Below are 21,777 nucleotides of genomic sequence, written 5' to 3' on the forward strand. Positions count from 1 at the left end.
TACATACTCATGATTTTAAAAAATACTGAATTGATACAGCAGGGCTTGAGATGATGTGTGGAAGATGCTCTCCGCACGTTGTCCGGGACAGTGTTAGCTGTTTCCTGGGAGATCTTGGGAAGCGTCTGAGCCTGTGCAAGTCCATGTGCACAGTTACATCCCTTTGTTTCCCCAAGTCGGAGGAACTGTGGCATACGCACTCTTCTGTGCTTGCTGCATTCTATTATGTACCTTGGACGCTTCCCTCTAGAACAGTATGTTTATTCATTCAACAAATATTGATTGGGCATCAACTGTGTGCCAGGCCCTTCTCAGGTTTTGGACCTACAGCTGGAATTAGACAGATAAGGTCCCTGCCCCCACAAAGCTGGCACTAAATAAGCAATAAGTGGTTGTGATTTTGGGTAAGTGCTGTAAAGGAAATAAAATGTGTAATGTGCTAGAATGACTGGAGCTGGGAGGGGCTCCTGAGCAGGGCTTGCCCTGAGGCTTGAGTGACAGGAGGAACCAGCCACGTGAAGAGGTACAAGAAGAGCACGTGGGCAGGGGCACCAACAGGTGCAGAGACCAGACCCTGTGGCAGGAATGAGCTTCACCTGCTAGAGGAACTAAAAGAAGGCCTTTCGGCCGGAGCGTCTTGACAAGGGCGAGAGTGGCGGGAAATGCGGTGGGAGGGAGGCAGGGCTTCATCGGCAGTGGACCGGAGTTTGAAACCTTTTGAGACGGGGAGTGACGTGGCTGATGTTTATTTTAGAAGGCCGTCTTGCTGTCTGGAGGCCAGCCGGGTGGCCGCAGAGCAAGCTGGCTGTGGCAGTCACCCAGGCCAATGACGTTAGCACCGTCCCACTAGGGGGTGACAGTGGAGGTGGCGAGAGGTGGGTGCACCTGAGACGTAATTTGGATGTAGAGCTGATGCATTTGTGGATGACTTGTATAAAAAAGATGCGGGAAAGAGAGAGGACTGCACAGGTTTTGGCTTGAACTACTGCATCATTTTTCTCAATGACGGGAGACGGGGCAAGGGTGAGGGAGGCCGAGGAGAGAGAAAAACAAGTGTTGTGTGTGGTTCGCGTGCCATTAGGCATCGGATGTAAAGGTAAAGTAGGCAGCTGGATGTTCAGATCTCAGTTCAAGGCAAATGTCAGCCTAGAACTAAATATTTGAGGATTATCAGCACAGAGATGATATTTAAAGCTGTAAGATGCTAAACGAAATTACCCTCGAGGGGTTGAGGGTGGAGGACTCAACCCTGAGAGACACCACAAGCGTCTGGAGGTCAGTTAGAAGTAGGTGCGAAGGGGAGTGCAGACAGGTGGGATAAAGAGGGGCTTCTGAAACCAAGAGAAGAAAATCCTGCCCGGAAACAGTGGTGGTTTGTGTTGAGCACGGTTAAGAGGTGGAGAATGAGGGAAGCAGAGCCATGTCTGTTATATTTGGCAGCAGGACAAAAGGACACTTTTCATGGGGAAATGGAAACAGAACTCAGACTTAGAGAGGGTTGGAGAGTGAATGATTGTGTGATTCCATTGGTAAGGAATGTCCAGAATAGGCAAACCCATAGAAACAGAATGTAGGTTAGTGGTTGGTTGCCAGGGGCTGGGGCGTCGGGGAATGGGGAGTGTAACTGCTGATGGGACAGGGTTTCTTTTTTTTCTTCTTCTTCTTTTTTGGCTGCACCGCACAGCTTGCAGGCTCTTAGTTCCCCAACCAGGTGTCGAACCCACGCCCCCTGCAGTGGAAGCACGGAGTTCTAACCACCAGACCGCCAGGGAATTCCCCAGGGTTTCTTCTGGAGGAGGGTGGGAATGTTCTGAAATTCGGTAATATTAGTGGTCGCACAACTCTGTGACTATACTAAAAACCACTGGATTGTATTAAAATGGTGAATTTTATGGTATGTGAATTATAACTCAGTTAGAAAAAAGAAGAAGATAAAGTAGTCAAGGGACTCAGAGCATCTTGGGAGAAGGGATCATGAAAAATGGCACTTTTAGGGGTGGAATCCATAGCATTGCTACACTAGTGATCAAGGTCTCAACCAGAAACAAAAGAAGTTTGTCCAAGAAGAGGATAAATAAAAGTGCTGGGCTCTGGACTGAGGGCTGGAGTCTATTAGGCACAGCTGGAGAACCTGCAGCTTTAGAACGCAGCCCTGCCCCTGAAGAGACTGAAAGGCTTATCTGTTAGTCCTGTCACACTTCTATTTTATTTATTTATTTTTGTGTGTGTGGTATGCGGGCCTCTCACTGTTGTGGCCTCTCCCGTTGCGGAGCACAGGCTCCAGACGCGCAGGCTCAGCGGCCATGGCTCACGGGCCTAGCTGCTCCGCGGCATGTGGGATCTTCCCAGACCGGGGCACAAACCCGTGTCCCCTGCATCGGCAGGCAGACTCTCAACCACTGCGCCACCAGGGAAGCCCTCCTGTCACACTTCTGATTGAACCAGGCCAATGAAGAATCTGATGTAGGGGTGAAAGCAAGGGTTCTGTATTCAGACTGCCTGCATCCTGGCTTTCACCAGTTCCATGACCTTGGGCGTCAGAGACTTGCTCTGAGCCTCGGGAAAATGGAGAAAACCATACGTAGCTGGGATACATTTCAATTCATAATAGGTGTTAGGAGAGTAATAACCATGACATGGCTATTCTTTTCACCCAGCATGGACTTTAGATAATTGAGCACTGGGTTTTTTTGTTAATTTTCTTTTCTATTTTTATTGGAGTATAGTTGCTTTACAATGTTGTGTTAGTTTCTGCTGTACAGAAAAGTGAATCAGCTATACGTTTACATATATCACCTCTTTCTGGGATTTCCTTTCCATTTTGAACCCCACAAAGCATCGAGTAGAGTTCCTTGTGCTGTACAGTAGGTTCTCATTAGTTATCTATTTTATACATAGTAGTGTATATACTATGTAGTATATATAGTAGTGTATATACTAATAGTGTATATACTATTGTGTATACAATCCCAATCTTCCATTTCATCCCACCCCCCTCTTCCCCCCTTGGTGTCCATACGTTTGTTCTCTACGTCTGTGTCTCTATTTCTGCATTGCAGGTAAGTTCATCTGTATCCTTTTTCTAGATTCCATATATAAGCGATGTCATACAGTATTTGTTTTTCTGACTTACTTCACTTTGTATGACAGTCTCTAGGTCCATCCACGTCTCTGCAAATGGCACAATTTCGTTCCTTTTTATAGCTGAGTAATATTCCATTGTATGTATGTACCACATCTGCTTTATCTATTCCTTTGTTGATGGACATTTAGGGTGCTTCAATGTCCTGGCTATTGTAAATAGAGCTGCAGTGAACATTGTGGTACCTGACTCTTTTTGAATTATGGTTTTCTCAGGGTATATGCCCAGTAGTGGGATTGCTGGGTCGTATGGTAGTTCTATTTTTAGTTTTTTAAGGAACCTCCACACTATTCTCCACAGTGGCTGTATCAATTTACATTCCCACCAACAGTGCAAGAGGATTCCCTTTTCTCCACACCCTCTCCAGCATTTATTGTTTGTAGATTTTTTGATGATGGCCATTCTGACCGGTGTGAGGTGATAACCTCATTGTAGTTTTGATTTGCATTTCTCTAATAATTAGTGATGTTGAGCATCTTTTCATGTGTTTGTTGGTCAGCTGTATGTCTTCTTTGGAGAAATTTCTATTTAGGTCTTCCACCCATTTTTTGATTGTGTTTTGTTTTTGTTTTTTTTTTTTGCAGTACGCAGGCCTCACACTGTTGTGGCCTCTCCCGTTGCGGAGCACAGGCTCCGGACGCGCAGGCTCAGCGGCCATGGCTCATGGGCCCAGCTGCTCCGCGGCATGTGGGATCTTCCCGGACCAGGGCACGAACCCATGTCCCCTGCATCGGCAGGTGGGCTCTCAACCACTGCGCCATCAGGGAAGCCCTGGGTTGTTTTTTTGATATTGAGCTGCATGAGCTATTTTTTGGAGATTAATCCCTTGTCAGTTGCTTTGTTGGCAAGTATTTTCTCCCATTCTTGAGGGTTTTTTTTTCATCTTGTTTATGGTTTCCTTTGCTGTGAGCACTGTTTTTAACTGCTGAGCCTCTTCTTCAAACAAAAGTAAATCATGGGAACAGTAAAGCCCAGTGCTCTGGCTGAATTGGTTGCCTGCTACCCCACTCTCTCTGGATTATGGTGGGGATCCCTAGTACCTCTCCATGGAGCACATTCTGACTACCACTGATGTCGTGGAAAGAACACTAGGCTTGGAATCAAAGACCTGGAATCAGGCCCTGCCTGCTGTTAATAAGCTGTTTGACCTTCAGCAGCCTTCATGGTCCTCATCTGTATAATCTAAGATTTAGACGAGTGCAGTGGTTTCCAGCTGCTCCATAAGGCCCTGAGTGTGTCAGAGAGGTGCCCCAGGACGGTTTGGGGACTGGGTAGTGGGGATCATGCTGGATGAGGACAGGAAACAAGTGAATGAGAGAAAGGGAAGACTTGTGAAAGGGAGCAGAGATATTGCGGTGGTAGCCGGGAGGGGGACGTAGGGGTAAAGGAAAGTTTTTCAAAGGTGTGTGTGTTGATGGCACAGTTAGCTTGTGTGCAGATGGGAAAGGTTTAGGAGACAGGAAAGCAGAAAGGAGGCGATACCTGGAGGAGAGAGGGAGTGAGAGGGTCCAGGCACATGGGAGGGCATGTCTTTAAACTGGTGAAATAAACATAACTTAATGGTTAAAATGGTAAATTTGATGTTATGTTTATTTCACGTTTAAAAAATTGGAAAAATGTAATATCCTCATCACCATGGACCCTGTACTGTCATTAAAGAGAATGAAGTTGATCTCCATCTGTTGGTGTGCGCTGAAATCCAGGATACATTAAGTGAAGAAAGCAGGGTGCGGACAAGTGTGTGTAGTGTATTCTTAAGGAAAGACAAATGGTGATGTATACTTACACACATATCAATACCTGTATATGAATGTTATCTCTAAAAGTGTAACAGATAGTGGTTACCTCAGGGGAAGAGCCTGAAAGCCCAGGTAGGAGGGACACCTACTGTTCACCTCATGCATTTTCATATCATTGACCATGAGTATGTATTACTTTTTCAAATGTAATAACCTTAAAAGGTAGTGGTCTCTAGCCTGAATTACTACTACTGAGTATATTCCTTAAGAATTGTCCTTGTTGTTAAGAACCTAATTCTATATAAGCATTTGTCACTGAGTTTCAGAATTATGTCAACGTAATTTTAAAGAGGATGCTATGAGTGCAGAATCCGAGTCTCAAACTTCGCAATCGTTTCTCTGACATCTTGACTTCTAACACCTTTCTCTTTCCTTTTCTGTGTGCAGCATAGCAAATGTGCCACATACTCTGTGGGAATGCAGAAAACTTACTCCATGATCTGCTTAGCCATAGATGATGATGATAAAACTGATAAAACCAAGAAAATCTCGAAAAAGCTGTCCTTTTTGAGTTGGAGCACCAACAAGAACAGACAGAAGTCGGCAAGCACCTTGTGCCTCCCATCAGTTGGGGTCAGGGTTGCGGGGCCTCCGGTCAAGAAGAAGCTCCCCTCTCCGTTCAGCCTTCTCACCTCCGACAGTTCTTTGTACTAACGTGAGGAAACAAAAGCGTTTCCCATGCTGACTGGGCCTTCGTATTTGTGCCATAGTGGAAAATTTCTAAATATTCTCAAATCCCATTTTCTCACAGCATAAATCTACAATTGATATGTTTTTATGAATGACAGTAACAAGAAGCCTCTAGAAATTTGTGGAAAACAAAATTAGGGGAGTCTCACCATATTGCTGCAAGTTATTTATTATATAAAGTATTGTAAATAGAATAATGTGGGAATATGGCTGTTTTTAACGACTATAATTAAGACTCTTAGTTACTTACTATCAGAGTTAAATTAGGATTTCCTATACTGGTCCTATTTGTAAGTTTCCAGACTTGGGTGATAGATAATTCCTTAACTCAGAATTCAGATGACCCCAAATTAAGGCAGGGCAAGGGACAATAATGATATACTTAAATTAGTGTTACTAAAAACTGTCCCAAAGAGCTCCTTCCTAAGGGGAGTTCATTAACCTAAAACAACAAGATTTTACTATTATTTCTAAATAATATGAATGCTGTTTCCAGATAAAGTCTAGTGCCAAATTTGTCATGACTTATTAGATATAAAACCATTTAGGAACAACTTTTCTTCTATTTTATATCATTTAAAAGTCGCTAACACAGTGGCAGTGTTAGATGAAGATGCTGTCTACAAGGTAGATAATATACTGTTTGATACTCAAAACATTTTTCATTTTGTTTAAAGTAGAAAGTACATAGTTGTATATTTTAAGAGTCTTTAAGAAGGGTTAAAAACATTGTATAAGGGCAGGATGTAAATGATTCAAGTTTAGAGCTCTATTTGACTTTTTAAAATGACATTCTTACCAACTGATTTCTCTTGCTAGACGTTGGATGACACTGTGACTCTAATAAGATTCACTGTTGGCATAGTACAAGTTATATAGCTTTTAAAAATATATCATTGACATGTAATTTTGAGAATTAACAAACTTAAATATTTTCTAGTGTGTAATACCAAAAGGGAAGCAACCATATTTGGGAAAGTGTATCCATTGCTCTTAGGGCTATTTTTGTATAAATATTTACATAAATGCGTTCATTTGCCTGAGTTAATGGTTTCCACTTTGATTTCACTTTAATTCCCTCCTCTTTCAAATCATTTTTACCCTAATGCACAAAACGTTTTTATTGTATTTGATTTTTAAAAACTACTAACATTTCACAAAACAGGACTTAGCTTTCAAGTTATCTTAGTATCCCTGAAAACATATAGCCTCTTTAATTGTATTTATTTTTTGAATGAGCAGTTGTACATTTTGATCCCCAGGCTCTCCTCTCTGGATGCAGCTGCCCCTGCCATTTTCCCGTGTCTCTTCCCGTTATTGGGCTATACATTTACAAACACATTCTTTCCCTCCCTCGCACACATTGGCTTTTTATTTTTAAATGGGAACTCTGGACTCCAGGCTTTCTGTGTTCAGAAGTCATGCTCAGTGATTACAAACAAACTGTGCCGCTACCCGGAAGGGAGGGATGGAGGTAGAAAGGAAGGAAGGAAGGAATAAAAAAGGTAGTACAATTGTTTGTTTACACTGGCAGCCACCCTCAAAGCACAGGTGTATTAAGACCAGACCTGAAGAACAGTGGCTCTGCCAGAAGGAACAAGTGCTTCATTCACTGTAGGTTTGTTTCCTTTAGACGGTCACATCCAGGACCTTCCATGATAGATACAGGTCAAGGTCGCACATTAAAATCTGCCTAAGCTGGCTTTTTGCTGAATCTTGAGAGTCCCTGTTTAAACCGACTCCCTTAGGAAGGTGTCTACCAGCCCTCTTCATGCTAGCAGGATGTGGGCAGTGCCATCTGGGGCACACTAACTGAAGTAAATACCTGAGCCCAGAAAGCAGGGCAGGACAACTGGCAGGTGCCATTCAGGCCTCACTTCATCCTTCCCTAGTTTCTGTGAGAGGAAATATTGTTTCTTAATGTGAAAGAAAACAAGATCCTGTGGTTCGTGGTGTAAAGGAGATGCCATGGGAAGAGCCATCACCTGGACCGGGTGAAGAACGCATGAATGTGCTGGGCCACTGATTGTCCAACCACCGGCTCCAGTTCTTGGATGGAAGCATTACTTAGTTGCTGGATACTTGGAAACCTCTGAAGCAGGAGAGGAGCTTTAACTTTCCCGACTCCTGGGATCTGTTGCACAGTTCGAAGGAGGGCTGGCTCAGAGATCAGAGCCCGTTTCTTCCTGAGAAAAGGGTTCTTACTGGGCTCTCTGGTTTGCTCTTCAACCTGAACCGAGATGAAAGGAAAAGCACATGAGTGCCCTCTAGAAGACTGGAGGTTTCTTAAAATTTTGTTTTGTGGAAATTTAGTTTTAGTTTCTCCATTTGGTTCAGTTTGATTCACCACTGCAAATATTCTCATATATACCATGAATATAATTTTTCAGGCATCAGTAAAATTATTAAAAGATGAACTATATGGAAAATCACTAGGTTAAAAAAAAACAACACATGAACTTGCAGACAGAAGTGCTGATGCTTAACAAAAGATACATGGCAGGACTTCCCTGGCAGTCCAGTGGTTAAGACTCTGCCCTTCCAATGTAGGGGGTGCAGGTTCGATCCCTGGTCAGGGAACAAAGATCCCACATGCCGCGTGGCCCGGCCGAAAAAAAAAGAAAAAGATACGTGTGGATGAGGTGAAGAAGCTGTTGACAGTGTCACCATCCTAAGTGCAGAATAGTGCATGATGGAGTCATCAGAGCCCGGGAGGCTAAAATCAGGTCTCCAACTTGTTTGCTTTGTTACATGCTTGCCTAGAATGGGGGGCAAGCTCAGCTAGCTGCAGAGGCAGCTTCTGAACTTAAATTCCTCAAAAAGGTTTTGAGGAATAGAATAGAAACAAACCAGTCACTGGTTTATTAGATGGAAACCAAACCAGTCACTGATAGAGATTGATCTGATGGATTGTACCTATAATAAGGGCAGCTGTCAGAGTAACAGGTCCAGGAAGGTCAGTCAAGAGTCCTAACACAGGGCTATTGTGGAGGAGTAGGAATCAGTACTTACCAACTGGATAATGAGACAGGACGCTTCCGTCTGGCTGGCCACTGGAAGCAACACCATCCCAAGATCCAGCACAGTAAATTTCTGTACGGCTGGAAAGTACTGTTCACTCATCTGCGTTTTTTCAACTACTACAATCCCTTGAAGTTTACTGGACTTTAATGAAAAAAGAAAGACAGGAAATTATTTTGTAACAAAATTCCATTCAAGATTAAGAAGCTATCCAAGGGTGCTTGGAATGGCCAATGGTTTTATATAAATTATTCCAAGGGATAGACAGGGGGGATAGAAGTCAATTTTCAATTGTTTCTTTAATTCAGTACTTACGTTTCTAACCCGAACAAGTCTCCTTCTGTAGCCATTTCCTGCCACCAAATCAGCTTCGGTGATATAAAGAATGCAGGATCTGCTAGACAAGTAAAAATCTACCGGTGTCAGGCCATCCTCAAAAACGAGTTTAATTTTTCCTTAAAATACAGAAAAGAAAATAAGTTCCGTGAGCTTTGGATGAAAAGACGGCAATAGGTGTAACGTTTTTAAAAAGTGGGCTGAGGTGAGAGAGGGCTTTAGTAGAGGGAGCCCACCGACCTTGCATTCCCTGTGCCAGCTGTGACCCGCGCCATTTCTCATTGGCCACAATGTGCCCAAACGGCACGTGCATGGGGCCTGTGCCATCAGGGGTGTTCCCTTCCATCGGCGGCCTGGATCTAATGAGGGGAATACAAGACGGCACTTGAGCAGGCTCTCCGGCACACGGCCCCGCATTCCACTCCCAGCCCCGGCCTCTTTGGCAGGGGCCCGTCTGCAGAGTGTTTTTTAAGAGGCTTGATTATTAGCCAAAGTCTAAGAACCAGGAGATTCCTGTCCTAGAAGCCGCGTCCCTCATTTGCGTCACCTGCCTGGCCCCTGATACTCCCGCGTCGTGGCTCCTCCATCCAGTCCAGGGCGGGGGCCGAGCCGGCCAGGAACCAGTTCTGGGTCTTCCGCGACATTACCTGCGGCGCTCCACTTCCGGGTTCTCTCCTGCGCACTCTCCAAGTCCTTCATCCTGCCGGCCCTCTGCCTCCCCTGGCGCCGGATAGGCTATGGCCTCAGAGATCGACACGTGACTGGCCAATAAGAGAATGGACAGCGCACACTGTCCATTCAGCCCTGGACAGGATTTGAGAGGGACCCGCTGGTTGCCATGAGCGACGGGTGTGAAGTAACCTTCGCTCTGATTGGTCTTGGGAAAAGCAGAGCCAATGGCAGACGTGGTTGTTGCGAAGTCCGTTGCGTACAAAAGGCGTCTGGCGCTAGGCCACCTGGAGGCGGCCCACTTTAGGGAGTGGTACTCGGCTGTGAGTTCTGCTTGTCAGTCCAGTGCCGGTCTGGCCAACCCCCGCAGCAAGGATGCTCCTGGGGTTCCGGAGAGGCGGCAAGAGGCAGTTTGTAAGTATATCTGCGCCCGGCCTGCGCTCTGGCCCGTGGGGCCGGGAGTTAAGTGGGAAGGGGTTGGGATTTGGGATGGAGGTGAGGTAGCGGCCCAAGAGGAATTGGTTTTTCTTTCGAGAATCCCTGAATTTTCGTGTTTGGAACACGGATCCTCTATCCCAGTGTCGGCCTCAGTCATTAGGACTCGCCCTGTCTCACCTGTAACTTTCGCTCCGGTGTCGGGGAGTTCACTCCTGCCGGCACAAACTTGCTCCACTACTGAATATTCCTCTGTGGGAAGTCATTCTCGATTCTTCCTCCGCCACGCACCATGTACACCCCACCAGCAGGTTCCATAGATTCCACCCACCAAATGCATCTGGCAGCCGTCCCCGCTCCCACCCCGGTCTCCATCATCTACCTGCACTGCTGCAGCAGCTCCTCCCTATTTCTCGGTCTCCGTTCCTGCCCTTCCCCTAGGTCCGTTCTCCACAAAGCAGCCAAAGCGATTCTTTTAAAATGCAATTCTGATCGCGCCCACTGCCCACAAGTCACACACACAGACGCTCCAGCTCTTCCCACCTTTAGGTTTATTCAGGCCTTTGTCTTTGCTCTTTCTTCTGCCTGGAATGCTTCCCTCCAGACCTTACCATGACCACTGTCACTGCGGGCGCACACTTCCAGGCTCATTCTCTGACCCCTCCTCCTAGGATACTTCTTTGTAACCACTGCCCCCCACCCCAGTGGCGTTGCTCCTGTCCCCCTTTTCCATACTCGCCTGGTGAAACCCCAGACCTACTTACATCCAGTTCTCCATAAACTTAATACTTTAAATACAGAGAAAGCATTTTGATAAGGGTACTCCTGAACTCCGTTTCAGATTGGGATCAGAAAGCATGCCTGACTTGGCTTCCTGTTCTCAGCCCTATGACCTGCTGAAGTCATTTTAGACAGGTGGATGTTGAGAAGCAAGGAAGGCATAGTTGAAACATATTTTTCCATTGCAATTTTGCTAACTCAGCATCTTTACTGAGTTTTTTTTTTGCATTACTGAGTTCCTACTGTGTGTGTGCCAGAGACCCACCATTGATTGACAGCCTGTGGCCCCAAAGGCTAAAGGGTAGACAAACCTATAAGTCATTCAGCACAAAATGGTGAGGGAAAAAGTGCTGAAGAGGCATATACCAGGGAAGGGGCAGCAAAGTCAGCCCAGAGAGTTGACCTGGGCCTTGGGAGGAGCAAGGAAATAGAATTCCAGGTGGAGAAAACAGCACATACAAAAGTCTGACAAAGAGTCATTTGCTTTGTGGGAACAGGAAGGCAATTCTGAGTGCTACAGCATGTGTAGGGATGAGGAGGGCCCGCCAGAAAAGAATCTGGGGCCATTGATAGGAAGCAACTGATAGCAGCCTTAGCAGCCTTCTGTGCCAGGAGAGGACATTTCTCTGTCAACCCGAGAGTTCTCATGCTGGGTTGAGATAGGATCATCCTGTGTTTTATTAGAGACTAGAGGCAGGAGAACCATAGTTAGGAAATGATTATCGTGGTACAGGGGAGAAATGTTCAGCATACTATGGGAGATTCACTCCATCAGATAAATAAACAAACAAACAAACAACTCACGAGGCCTTTTTGAAGGACCTTCTGGATGCCAGCCCCTGGGGATTCAAAGGTGAAGAAAAGCCTTTCTTGTCCTTGAGCATCTGCCAGGCAGTGGGGGATGAGGGAGGTGGCAGACAAGTGTATATCCTGGAGAATGGTGGGATACAGCAGTGGCTGCTCTGGAATACCTGCTCTTGGGGTTGGCCATGCACGTGGGACTCGGGGGTGGGATGAGTGGGGGGGCTTCAGAAGACATTTGGAAGGTCTGCTCGTCCCTCACTCCTGAAGGATGCCCAGACCCCTGGCTCTTCCCCTTGGTTGCACCTTCCTTTCCACCCCCGTACCTTGTGCCCACCCCAGCCTGATTAGTCTTCCCCGGGGCCACTTTCAGTGGGCGCTTCTCACTAGGTCACAAGATCTCCTTAGTCTGGTCTCAAAACTCTTAAATGGAAACAGTCCCCACTCTGATTCCAGCTCATTTTTCTAGCCTCTCCAACTCAGATGCTTCTGTATTCCAGCGAACTGGAGTGCTTATTTCTAGAACACTGCCACTAACGTCTTGCTTCATTCCTTTGTTCCTGTTCCTCCCTCCTTCTGGAATGCCTTTCTATCGCATTTCCCAAATGTGAGAGCAGTGGCCATCTTTGAAGACCCAGTCTAAATGCTCTGAGATTTTCTCCAACAGGACATCAGCGGTCCCCTTGCTGGCCCCCAGATCTGAAGGAGCCCTTGCCTCCCTGGGTCACCTCAGCACTTTGTCTTTAACTCTCCCTTGGCACTTTCCATGATTCTGTGTCGTATTATAAATATCTGGGTGTTTCTCCTCTGTACTGTCCCTCCTTAAAGATGAGGACAGGTTTCTTCACTGTCATGAAACGCTGTCATGGCGTTTTGCCTCTAGTAGATACAAATGAATGGCTGGTGCACAGGAAATGAAGATTGGGTTACACTCAGAAACGTCTCAGGGCCTCCCAGTTGCCTAAAGCAGGGTTCTCCGACTTTCATTGTGTGTGAGAACTAGTTTTTGTTACTCTGCATCTTTGAGATAAACTACCTAAAATCCTTATTAAGCCCCTACCAGGTGTTAGACAATGTGCTAAGTGCCAGAGTTCCAGGGTTGATAAACACAAGAAGGTTGCATGCTCTTAGGAAGCTTCCCTCCGGCCGGGGGGGCAGCAAGTGAGTAAGTAGGGTCATCAGGGGCAGTGCTGTGAGACCAGTTGGGGGTGCTGGAGGGTGACTCTGCGGGATGGTCAGGGAAGCTGTTTTGAGGAAGGAAGAGCCAGAGGGTGCCCACCGAGGGCAGCTGTATGGTGCTCCCTGCATGGGCACGTGTGCCTGGCCAGACGGGGCTTGAGGATGGCAGGGGGAGGAGTGGACCTCCTGGTGTGACTAGATCCCTGGGTGACCAGTGCAGGTGTTCCCTCCCAGGCGCAGGGAGGTGTGGTCGCAGTCCCCAGAGATGGTCCCATTGACCTCTGCTGGGTTTCATTTGTGCAGAAACGCATCATCCATGGCCTTCTCCCTGCAGCCAGCATCGCACCGAAGCCAGCTGTGCCCCACACACCTCCTCCACGCAGCCCCAACCCCTCTCCAGAGAGACCAAGGTGAGTCTCGGGTGAGCAGGCACTGAGGTCACCCTGAGCTCAGCCACCAAGTGCTGGGGCCCGGCACTGTTCAGATGGGTAAGAAAATCACAAGGAGGGTGATTAGAATCATGTCCTTTGAAATACATATCACGGTTCCATAACGAAGCACTTAATATGGTTTCTCCGTGGGATAATGGTCTGTTCCTTTCAGGTCTGTGGAGTTCTCACATGTCATAATTGAATGCAGTTTTTCAAAATATAAAACATTGAAGCACAAATATTTAGGTTGATAGTATGTTAAAAGGAATTTGAAATGTGCACCTAATTTTCTTTTTAAACACAAGTCTGCCTTTCAGAAGAACTGCTTTGCAGGGAGGAAGGAGAAGTGAGCTCGCTTGCCAGGGCCCGAGATTCCCCTATCCCTCAGTGCTCCTAACACACCAGAGAACTGCCTTCTTTTATACCTAAGACCGCTGCCTATGCCCTCCAAACTTTTAGGCACAGGAGAATTTTAGACTTTCTTTTTAATCCGTAAAATACATGGATACATGGCTCAACTGTTAACAATGAGAAATAATTTCACTCAAGGGTGGTACCTTCTTTTAGTGTTCTTTGAAACTGGAATATTGTATGCCTCCTGATAATAAACACTTGGAAATATTTTCAGTGTTTGTTTTTTCCTTTGGTACAATCTTGATAACAAGAATAGCCATTTTTTAGTGTTTTCTCTGTGCCAAGGACTCTATAGTCAGTGCTTAAGAAGCACTGTTTCATTTCATCCTCTCAGCGATCCTGTGAGAGAGGTCCTGTTGGCGTCTCTGTTTTGAGCTCAAGTGTTAGCCATTGGCCCAGGGTCTCACGGCTGGTGGGTGGTGGCATCGCTGCGATGGACTTGTAGGTCTGTCTGGCGCTTCAGTGTCTGTGTGAACAACCCTTAAGTTGTGTCATTAGAACTGAAATGTTTATGCAGCAGCAGTAGTGAGAGAGTTAGCTTCACATTCCATTATAAAGCAGAAAAACAAACAAAAGACCACGTCATTTCACGGCAAGCATGCTGTAGACTCGTTAGAAAATCTTTGTAGTCTCCTGTGTTTTCCAAAAATCTATTTCTGGATTATAATCTTTATTAGCCCCAAATAATCAACATGGTTTTGGCAAATTTGGCCGATTTCTAGGTTATTTTACTCTAAACACTAACATTCAAATTAACCTCTGACGTTATTCCACTTTGCGTCTAGTGTAATAGTGTAAGAATCTTCCAGCAATCGCTTCTGTTTCCTCCTTCCCATCCTTTGCTACTGTCGTTATACGTTTTAATTCTATATGTTATAAACCCCACAATATGGTGTTCTTATTTTTGCTTTAGATAGTCTTTTATCTTTTTTAAAGCAGTTTTATCATATAATGGGTGTACAATAAACTGTACATATTTAACTGAATAATTTGATGTTATGACATATGTTTATACCTGTGAGACCATCACCATAATAAAGATAATACAGGTATCTATCATCCCCTCAAGTTTCCTCATGCTCCTTTGTAATTCCTCCCTCCTTCCCCCTCTCACTTCCCATACTTCGGCCCAGCCCACCCTCATCCCCATCCCAGGCAGCCATCGATCTGCTTTCTATCACTATAAGATTAGCCTCCATGTTCTAGACTTTTATATAAATGGAATTATACACAATACTTATGCTGGGTTCTTTCACTCAGCATAATTATTTTGAGATTCATCCATATTGTTGTGAAAATCAGTAAATCATCCTTTTAATTGCTGAGTGGTATTCCATTATATGAATATGCCACTGTTTGTCCATTCACCTGTTGATGGATATTTGGGTGGTTTCTAGTTTCTTGGCTACTAGAGATAAAGCTGCTCTGAATATTTGTGCACAAATCTTTGGACCTGTGATTTCATTTCTCTTGGGTAAATATTTAGGAGTGGAATAGGTGGGTCATATACTAGGGATATATTTAACCTATTAAGAAACTGCCAAACTGTTTCCAAAGTTGTTATTCCATATATGTTCCCACCAGCAGGGTATGAGTTCCATTTTCTTCATGTGCTCACCAACACTTGGTTTGATCAGGTGTGTGTGTGTGTCTGTGTCTGTGTCTTTATAACTGTTTGACAATTAGCCATTAGCTCTCATTCACGATGACTGTCTATAGGTTTTTTTTGGTATTTATTTATTTATTTATTTATTTATTTATGGCTGTGTTGGGTCTTCGTTGCTGTGTGCGGGCTTTCTCTAGTTGTGGCGAGTGGGGGCTACTCTTTGTTGCCGTGTGCAGGCTTCTCATTGCAGTAGCTTCTCTTGTTGTGGCGCACGGGTTCTAGGCGCACGAGCTTCAGTAGTTGTGGTGTACGGGCTCAGTAGTTGTGGCTTGCGGGCTCTAGAGCGCAGGCTCAGTAGTTGTGGTGCACGGGCTTAGTTGCTCTGCGGCATGTGGGATCTTCCCAGACCAGGGCTCGAACCCGTGTCCCCTGCATTGGCAGGCAGATTCTTAACCACTGCACCACCAGGGAAGTCCCTGTCTATAGGTTTTTGAAGGTGGTGACAGGTGCATAGATAACAATGTACAGAGCTTGTTTGGTACATCTTCATCTTCATTACACTTTCTGGACAACCATACTGCTAAAGTATGGGATGTTCCTTATTCCTTTGGCCCAGACAGTTCTGTTGAGCCTGGAGTCCATGTGCACATCTGTGGTTCCCGTCAACTTCCTGGCAAATTTCTGGATCTCTTCAGGTGTCCAAGGGGCACCTTTCTTGAAGCTTGCTCCATGGATGTGCTTGTGAATGTTGGTGGGTTATTCTCTGGTCACCACCTCATTGATGGCAGACTGGCCCCTTCTCCTCTCCACCCTTCTTTGTGAGAGCCATTCTGCCAGGCCCAGGTTGAAGGGATTGTCTTAGCCAGTCTTTTAAATTTTGGACATTCTAATAGTATGTAGTGGTATCTTTATGGTTTTATTTTGCATTTCTCTAGTAACTAATGGTGTTGAACATCTTTTTTTTTTTTTAATAACTTTATTTATTTATTTATTTTTGGCTGCGTTGTGTCTTCGCTGCCGCTCACAGGCCCTCTCTAGTTGCGGCGAGTGGGGGCCACTCTTCGCCACAGTGCGTGGGCCTCTCATTGCAGTGGCCTCTCCCATTGCAGAGCACGGGCTCCAGGCATGCAGGCTTCAGTAGTTGGGGCACACGGGCCCAGCAGTCATGGCTCATGGGCTCTAGAGCACAGGCTCAGCAGTTGCGGCACACGGGCCCAGCTGCTCCGCGGCATGTGGGATCCTCCCGGTCCAGGGCTCGAACCCGTGTCCCCTGCATTGGCAGGCGGACTCCCAACCACTGCGCCACCCGGGAAGTCCCTGAACATCTTTTCATGTGCTTATTTGCCATTGTATATCTTCTTTGGTAAAGTATGTGTTCAAATCTTTTGCCCACTTTAAAAAATTGGGTTTTGTTCCTATTACTGTATATATACACTATTCTGGATATATATTCTGGATACAAGTTCTTGTATCACATACAAATATGTGATTTGCAAATATTTTCTCCCCATCTATGGCTTATCTTTCATTTTCTTAACAGCCTTTCAGAGAGCAGAAATTCTTAATGTTTATGAAGTTCAGCTTGTCAACTTTTTCTTTTACAGATCATGATTTCAGTATCATATCTAAGAAATCTTTGCCTAACCCAAGGTCATAAAGCATTTTATCCTATATTTTCTTCTAGAAGTTTTATAGTTTTAGCCTTTACATTTAGGTCTATGATGCATTTTGAGTTAAGTATGGTGTGGGAGGTATAGATTCAAGTTCACTTTTTTGAACGTGGGTATCCAGTTGTTCCAGCACCATTTGATGAAAGTTATCTATTGCCATGTAAGTAATTACACCAAAACTTAGTGGCTTTTTTCTTTCTTTGCCATGCCGTGTGGCTTGCCGGATCTTAGTTCCCTGACCAGGGATTGAACCCGGGCCCTTGGCAGTGAAAGCACGGAGTCCTAACCACTGGACTGCCAGGGAGTTCCCAAAACTTAGTGGCTTAAAACATAAAACAATAGCATTTTTTATCGCATATCTTACTATGCTCTTTAAGTTATTTTTTCCTCTCTGTATTTCATCTTGGTTATTTTCTATTGTTTTACCTTTAATTTCACTAACCTACTGTTAATCCCATCCAGTGTAATTTCCATCTCCTGAAGTTCAAGTCTTTTTAATAATATTCCATGTCTCTACTTACCTTTTGGAACATAATTATAATAACTGTCTTAATGCCCCTCTCTGTTACTTCTAATGTGTCAGTTCTGAATGGGTTTTGATTGATTATTCTCTTCATTATGGGTCATGTTTTTCTGTCTCTTTGCATGCCTAGTTTAAGTATGTTTGCATACTAGACACTTCTGTGAGTTTTACCTTGTTGAGTGCTGGATATTTTTGTATTCCTATAAGTCTTTTTGAATTTTTTTCTGGGATGCAGTTAAATTACTTGGAACCAGTTTGATCTTTTGGGTCTTGCTTTTATGATTTGTTAGGCAGGATCTGGAGCAGCGTTCAGTCTAGGGCTACTTATTCTCCACCACCTTTAGAGTACCCAGTGTCCCATGAATTATAATGTGTTCCCATCTGTCTGGTGGGAACAGTCACTGTCCCTAGCCCTGTGTGAGTACCTGGCACTGTTCCTCTCATCCTCGTGGATGGCTCTCCCCCAGCCTTCCGCAGTGTCCTCACACTCTTGCACTGACGAGCATTTTGCTGAGCACTCAAGGGCCCTTCTGCGGGTTTCTGGAGTTCTCTCTGTTCAGCTCTTTCCTATCTGGTCTTCTGTCCTGCAAATTCTATCTGCCTTGGTGTTCCCTGACTCTCCACTCCATTTCCACACCTCGGCCTGGCTCCACCTCATTTCCTCCTCCCTGTGCTATGACCTGGAAGTTTTCTCAGGCAGTAAGCTGGGACAATTAATTGTTTATTTTGCTTTTTCAAGCAGGAGGGTAAACACATTACTCTGTCTGTCCTTTATTATAGTTTTGAATAATTTGCAAAATTTTCAAATTCCTTTTCATTTCTTTTATATCTTTCTTTCTTTCTTTTTTTTTTTTTTGTGGTACGCAGGCCTCTCGCTATCGTGGCCTCTCCCATTGCGGAGCACAGGCTCCGGACACGCAGGCTCAGCGGCCATGGATCACGGGCCCAGCCGCTCTGCGGCATGTGGGATCTTCCCGGACCGGGGCACGAACTCGTGTCCCCTGCATCAGCAGGCGGACTCTCAACCACTGCGCCACCAAGGAAGCCCCTATTTCTCCTTTTTTTTTCCGCATTCTGATCTTTCATTTTAACAGGAACAGTACTTGAATATAGACTGCCTGGATTACAGACCTGGTTTCATCTCCCATTAGCTAGGAAAGCTTAGACAAGTCATTTAATGTCTTTGAAAAGTGGAGATGACAGTAATATCCATTCATACAGTTGCTGTGAGAATGAAGTGAGATTGTGCGATGGCACATAACAGACTACAGGCACGTAGCCAGTAAATACACACTGAACACTGTAGAACTGAAAGTAAACCTTGATTAATTCACGTATCCTGTTGTTCAACCTTCAGCTTGAGGGTTCGTGTCTCACGGGCTCACTGGGATGTTTTCGTCCGTAGATCTGCTCTGGCTGCAGCCATTCTAGCAACAACGTTGACTGGCCGGACTGTTGCCATTCCTCAGCCTCACCGGCGATCCCACTCTGAGAGTGACACGACCTACCTTGAAAAGGACAGTCTCATCGAGCCCTATGCCACCACCTCGGAGCTGAGACATCAGTAAGGACCATGTCATGGGTTCAGCTTCCTCTCGGGGCAGAGGCAGGGCCGTTCTGAGCATGTGTGTGTGCATGTGGGTGCATATGACTAGGACTAGAGCTTAGTACTCAGGTTTTCATCTCCAATGTCAAAGGGATACTGTCTTGGGACATTCATCGGTCTTGAATTATATCCGAATTTTCCCTAGAGTGGATCTTGTTAAATTATAGCTTGTGAAGACACCGGTTGCTTTCATGGCAGCACTGAGCTGGTGACTTCCGTGTTGCTTTTAGCCACAGCCGAGATGGTGAGAGCTGTCAGTCTCCAGTTCTCGTGCCTCTCCTCTCTGAATGGTCACACTGAATTTACCTTTGTTGACGCCTACTGTAGCCTTTCTTCTTTAACATCACTTTCTCTACTGCTTGAGCTGGCATAGAGCTGACACAGGGCCAGGAGTCAGGAAGGTTTCCTCCTGAGGGAGAGGGCATTGGGGGGGAGCTGCGGGCTCTACAGAAACCAACTGGGAATGGGTTGGGAGGTGGTCAGTGTGGGGCTGGGATGAGAGAAGAGGGTGCATGACACACGTGATCAACTGAAGGCAGACATTTGTGGCTGGGAGGAGTCAGGTGAGGTGGGGAGTCATCCGAGATGGTGCTGGAGGAGTGGGCAGGCTGGGGGTGCCTTTGGTATCCTGTTCTGAGGTTTGGTATCTCCCCCAGGAGCAGTGGGAAGACCCTGAGGACTTTAAGGGCTTGTGGGGTGGAGGTGGGGGATGCATCGCCAGATTTGCCTTGTATCTGCCATGTTTATTCAATTTTGGTTTTTGAGGGGTTTTTTAACATACCAAAATATTCTTTATTTTTTATGTATTAAGAGCTATCAGTGTTTGTAGTTTCTGACATTATTGTCAAATCTAGGAAGATTTTCCCTATTACAGCATTATACAAATGCTCACATATTTCCTTCTAGGATGTGTTTATATTTTTGGTTTTTGAATTTTAACCTTGACTCCATTTCTGAGATGTTTGAATATAGCCTGTTTTTCTCCTGGTAAGAATTTATACTTTGGCTGAATAAGAACTGAAGATCAGGAAGTGATTCTGAAATTCATTGGAAAGAATAAGCAGATAAGACCATAAGAGGAAATCTGGAAAGGAAGAATAGTGATTCAGGGGGAGGGCTGCATTAGCCCCATCATATATATATATTTTTAAAATAAATGTACTTATTTTATTTATTTATCTTTGGCTGCATTGGATCTTCGTTGCTGCACGCGGGCTTTCTCTAGTTGTGGCAAGCGGGGGCTACTCTTCGTCGCGGTGCGCGGGCCTCTCACTGCAGTGGCTTTTCTTGTTGTGGAGCATGGGCTCTAGGTGCACGGGCTTCAGTAGTTGTGGTGCACCGGCTCAGTAGTTGTGGCGCACGAGCTCAGTTGCTCTGCGGCATGTGGGATCTTCCTGGACCAGGGTTCAAACCCCTGTCCTCTGCATTGGCAGGCGGATTCTTAACCACTGCACCACCAGAGAAGCCCCAGCTCCATCATATTTTAAAACATTTAGTTGAAGTAGTTAATGTAGAGGAGTGCTGGTTCAATGATAGAGAGGTGCACGTGAACACCCTGAGGTGAGCCTTGTGTTTGCAGGCATATTGAATAAATAAATAAAGGCAGCCCCACAGATAAAGGGAAAGGAAAGGATTCAACAGTATATTCATTAGCAGTATTAGAAAAAAAATCAGCTTTGAGCCTTTCCTAATTCATACACCAAAACAAATTCTTATTGAATGAAAGGATTAATTTTTATATGCATAGAAATAAAACCATGAAATCCTATATCCAATCTTATCAAGCCTCTCAGAGAGAGATGCCTGCTGTGTACTTCCGAGCTAAGAATTTGGAAGGTTAAAAAAAATTGTTTTTTAATCATCTGTATGTTAAAAAATTTATAGTCAAAATAAGATAATAGAATAGGAAAAATATTTATAGTAAATACAAAGTCAGGGTTTTAATTTTAGTAGATGGAAAAGTTAATTTCAAATTGGAATGGACATACTAGAAGCAGAGTAGATAAATGGACAAAGGCCATGAGCAGATAATTCACAGCAGAGGAACCAAAGCTCACATCCAAATACATGGAAAAATATCCAGTCTCAGGAAGAAATGCACATTTTTACAGTGAGATTTCAATTATTTTGGCAAGTTTTAGAAAATTATTACCAACATAGTTGCAGGTTGGGGAAACGATTTTGCGTGGACGCGTGTGGACCCACGAAATGTTCCTGCTGTTGGTGGTGTACTTTCTGTGTGTGTGTGTGTTTATACTGTTCGACTCAGCAGTTCTCCATATGGTGGTTTGTTTTATGGGACTAATCCTCAATACAGAAGAGATTTGCTACACATTGACATTCATTACAGGGTTATTTATGATGGTGAAAATTGGGGGAAAAAACCTAAGTAAGGGGAACAGGTGATAAAACTGGTGTATGAATCTAACCTTTTGACTTTAAAAACTTGTTAACGAGGAGGCAAATTGTATATGTATGCAATGATAATAACTATAAAAACCTAGGTGAAAAGCTAGAAAGAAATGCTAACAGTGTACAAAGAGATGGAATTGTGGATGATATCACCCTTTAGCTTCTGTATGTTTTGTAATGTGATCGTAATACTTTACAGTGGAACTTGAGGCAGTGCATTTAATACACGTATGTGAACCTATGTGAAGCATTAAGTGGCTTGT

General features: G+C 44.8%; 3 protein-coding genes across 5 annotated transcripts in view; 2 read left to right on the forward strand and 1 right to left on the reverse strand.

The window, feature by feature from the left end:
• The window catches only part of RHPN2 (rhophilin Rho GTPase binding protein 2), a 57,762-nt gene extending 52,123 nt beyond the window's left edge, over window positions 1–5,639 (forward strand). Inside the window, exon 15 of the mRNA XM_060084391.1 lies at window positions 5,329–5,639. Within this exon, the coding sequence (XP_059940374.1) occupies window positions 5,329–5,595 (267 nt within the window). The 3' untranslated portion in view covers window positions 5,596–5,639. The remainder of the gene's footprint in view (window positions 1–5,328) is intronic.
• A 180-nt stretch (window positions 5,640–5,819) lies between these two features.
• On the reverse strand, window positions 5,820–9,689 carry FAAP24 (FA core complex associated protein 24). Of its 2 annotated transcripts, none has more exons than XM_060084034.1 (5): window positions 9,536–9,689; window positions 9,229–9,347; window positions 8,968–9,107; window positions 8,644–8,796; window positions 5,820–7,861 (listed from the first exon to the last, which is right to left on the reverse strand). In XM_060084034.1, the coding sequence occupies exons 1-5, from the start codon at window positions 9,685–9,687 to the stop codon at window positions 7,613–7,615; spliced, it is 813 nt and encodes a 270-aa protein (XP_059940017.1). In that variant the 5' UTR covers window positions 9,688–9,689; the 3' UTR covers window positions 5,820–7,612. The 2 variants fall into 2 exon arrangements, with proteins under 2 accessions (XP_059940017.1, XP_059940018.1); XM_060084035.1 differs by having other exon boundaries at window positions 9,540–9,623.
• A 270-nt stretch (window positions 9,690–9,959) lies between these two features.
• Window positions 9,960–21,777, forward strand: part of CEP89 (centrosomal protein 89) — a 76,460-nt gene continuing 64,642 nt past the window's right edge. For both annotated transcript variants that reach the window (XM_060084575.1, XM_060084576.1), the window contains exons 1-3: window positions 9,960–10,071; window positions 13,156–13,262; window positions 18,902–19,060. In XM_060084575.1, the coding sequence (XP_059940558.1) occupies window positions 10,033–10,071; window positions 13,156–13,262; window positions 18,902–19,060 (305 nt within the window). In that variant the 5' untranslated portion in view covers window positions 9,960–10,032. The remainder of the gene's footprint in view (window positions 10,072–13,155; window positions 13,263–18,901; window positions 19,061–21,777) is intronic.

Source organism: Mesoplodon densirostris, chromosome 19 (assembly GCF_025265405.1).
Source record: "Mesoplodon densirostris isolate mMesDen1 chromosome 19, mMesDen1 primary haplotype, whole genome shotgun sequence".
NCBI lineage: Eukaryota > Metazoa > Chordata > Mammalia > Artiodactyla > Ziphiidae > Mesoplodon > Mesoplodon densirostris.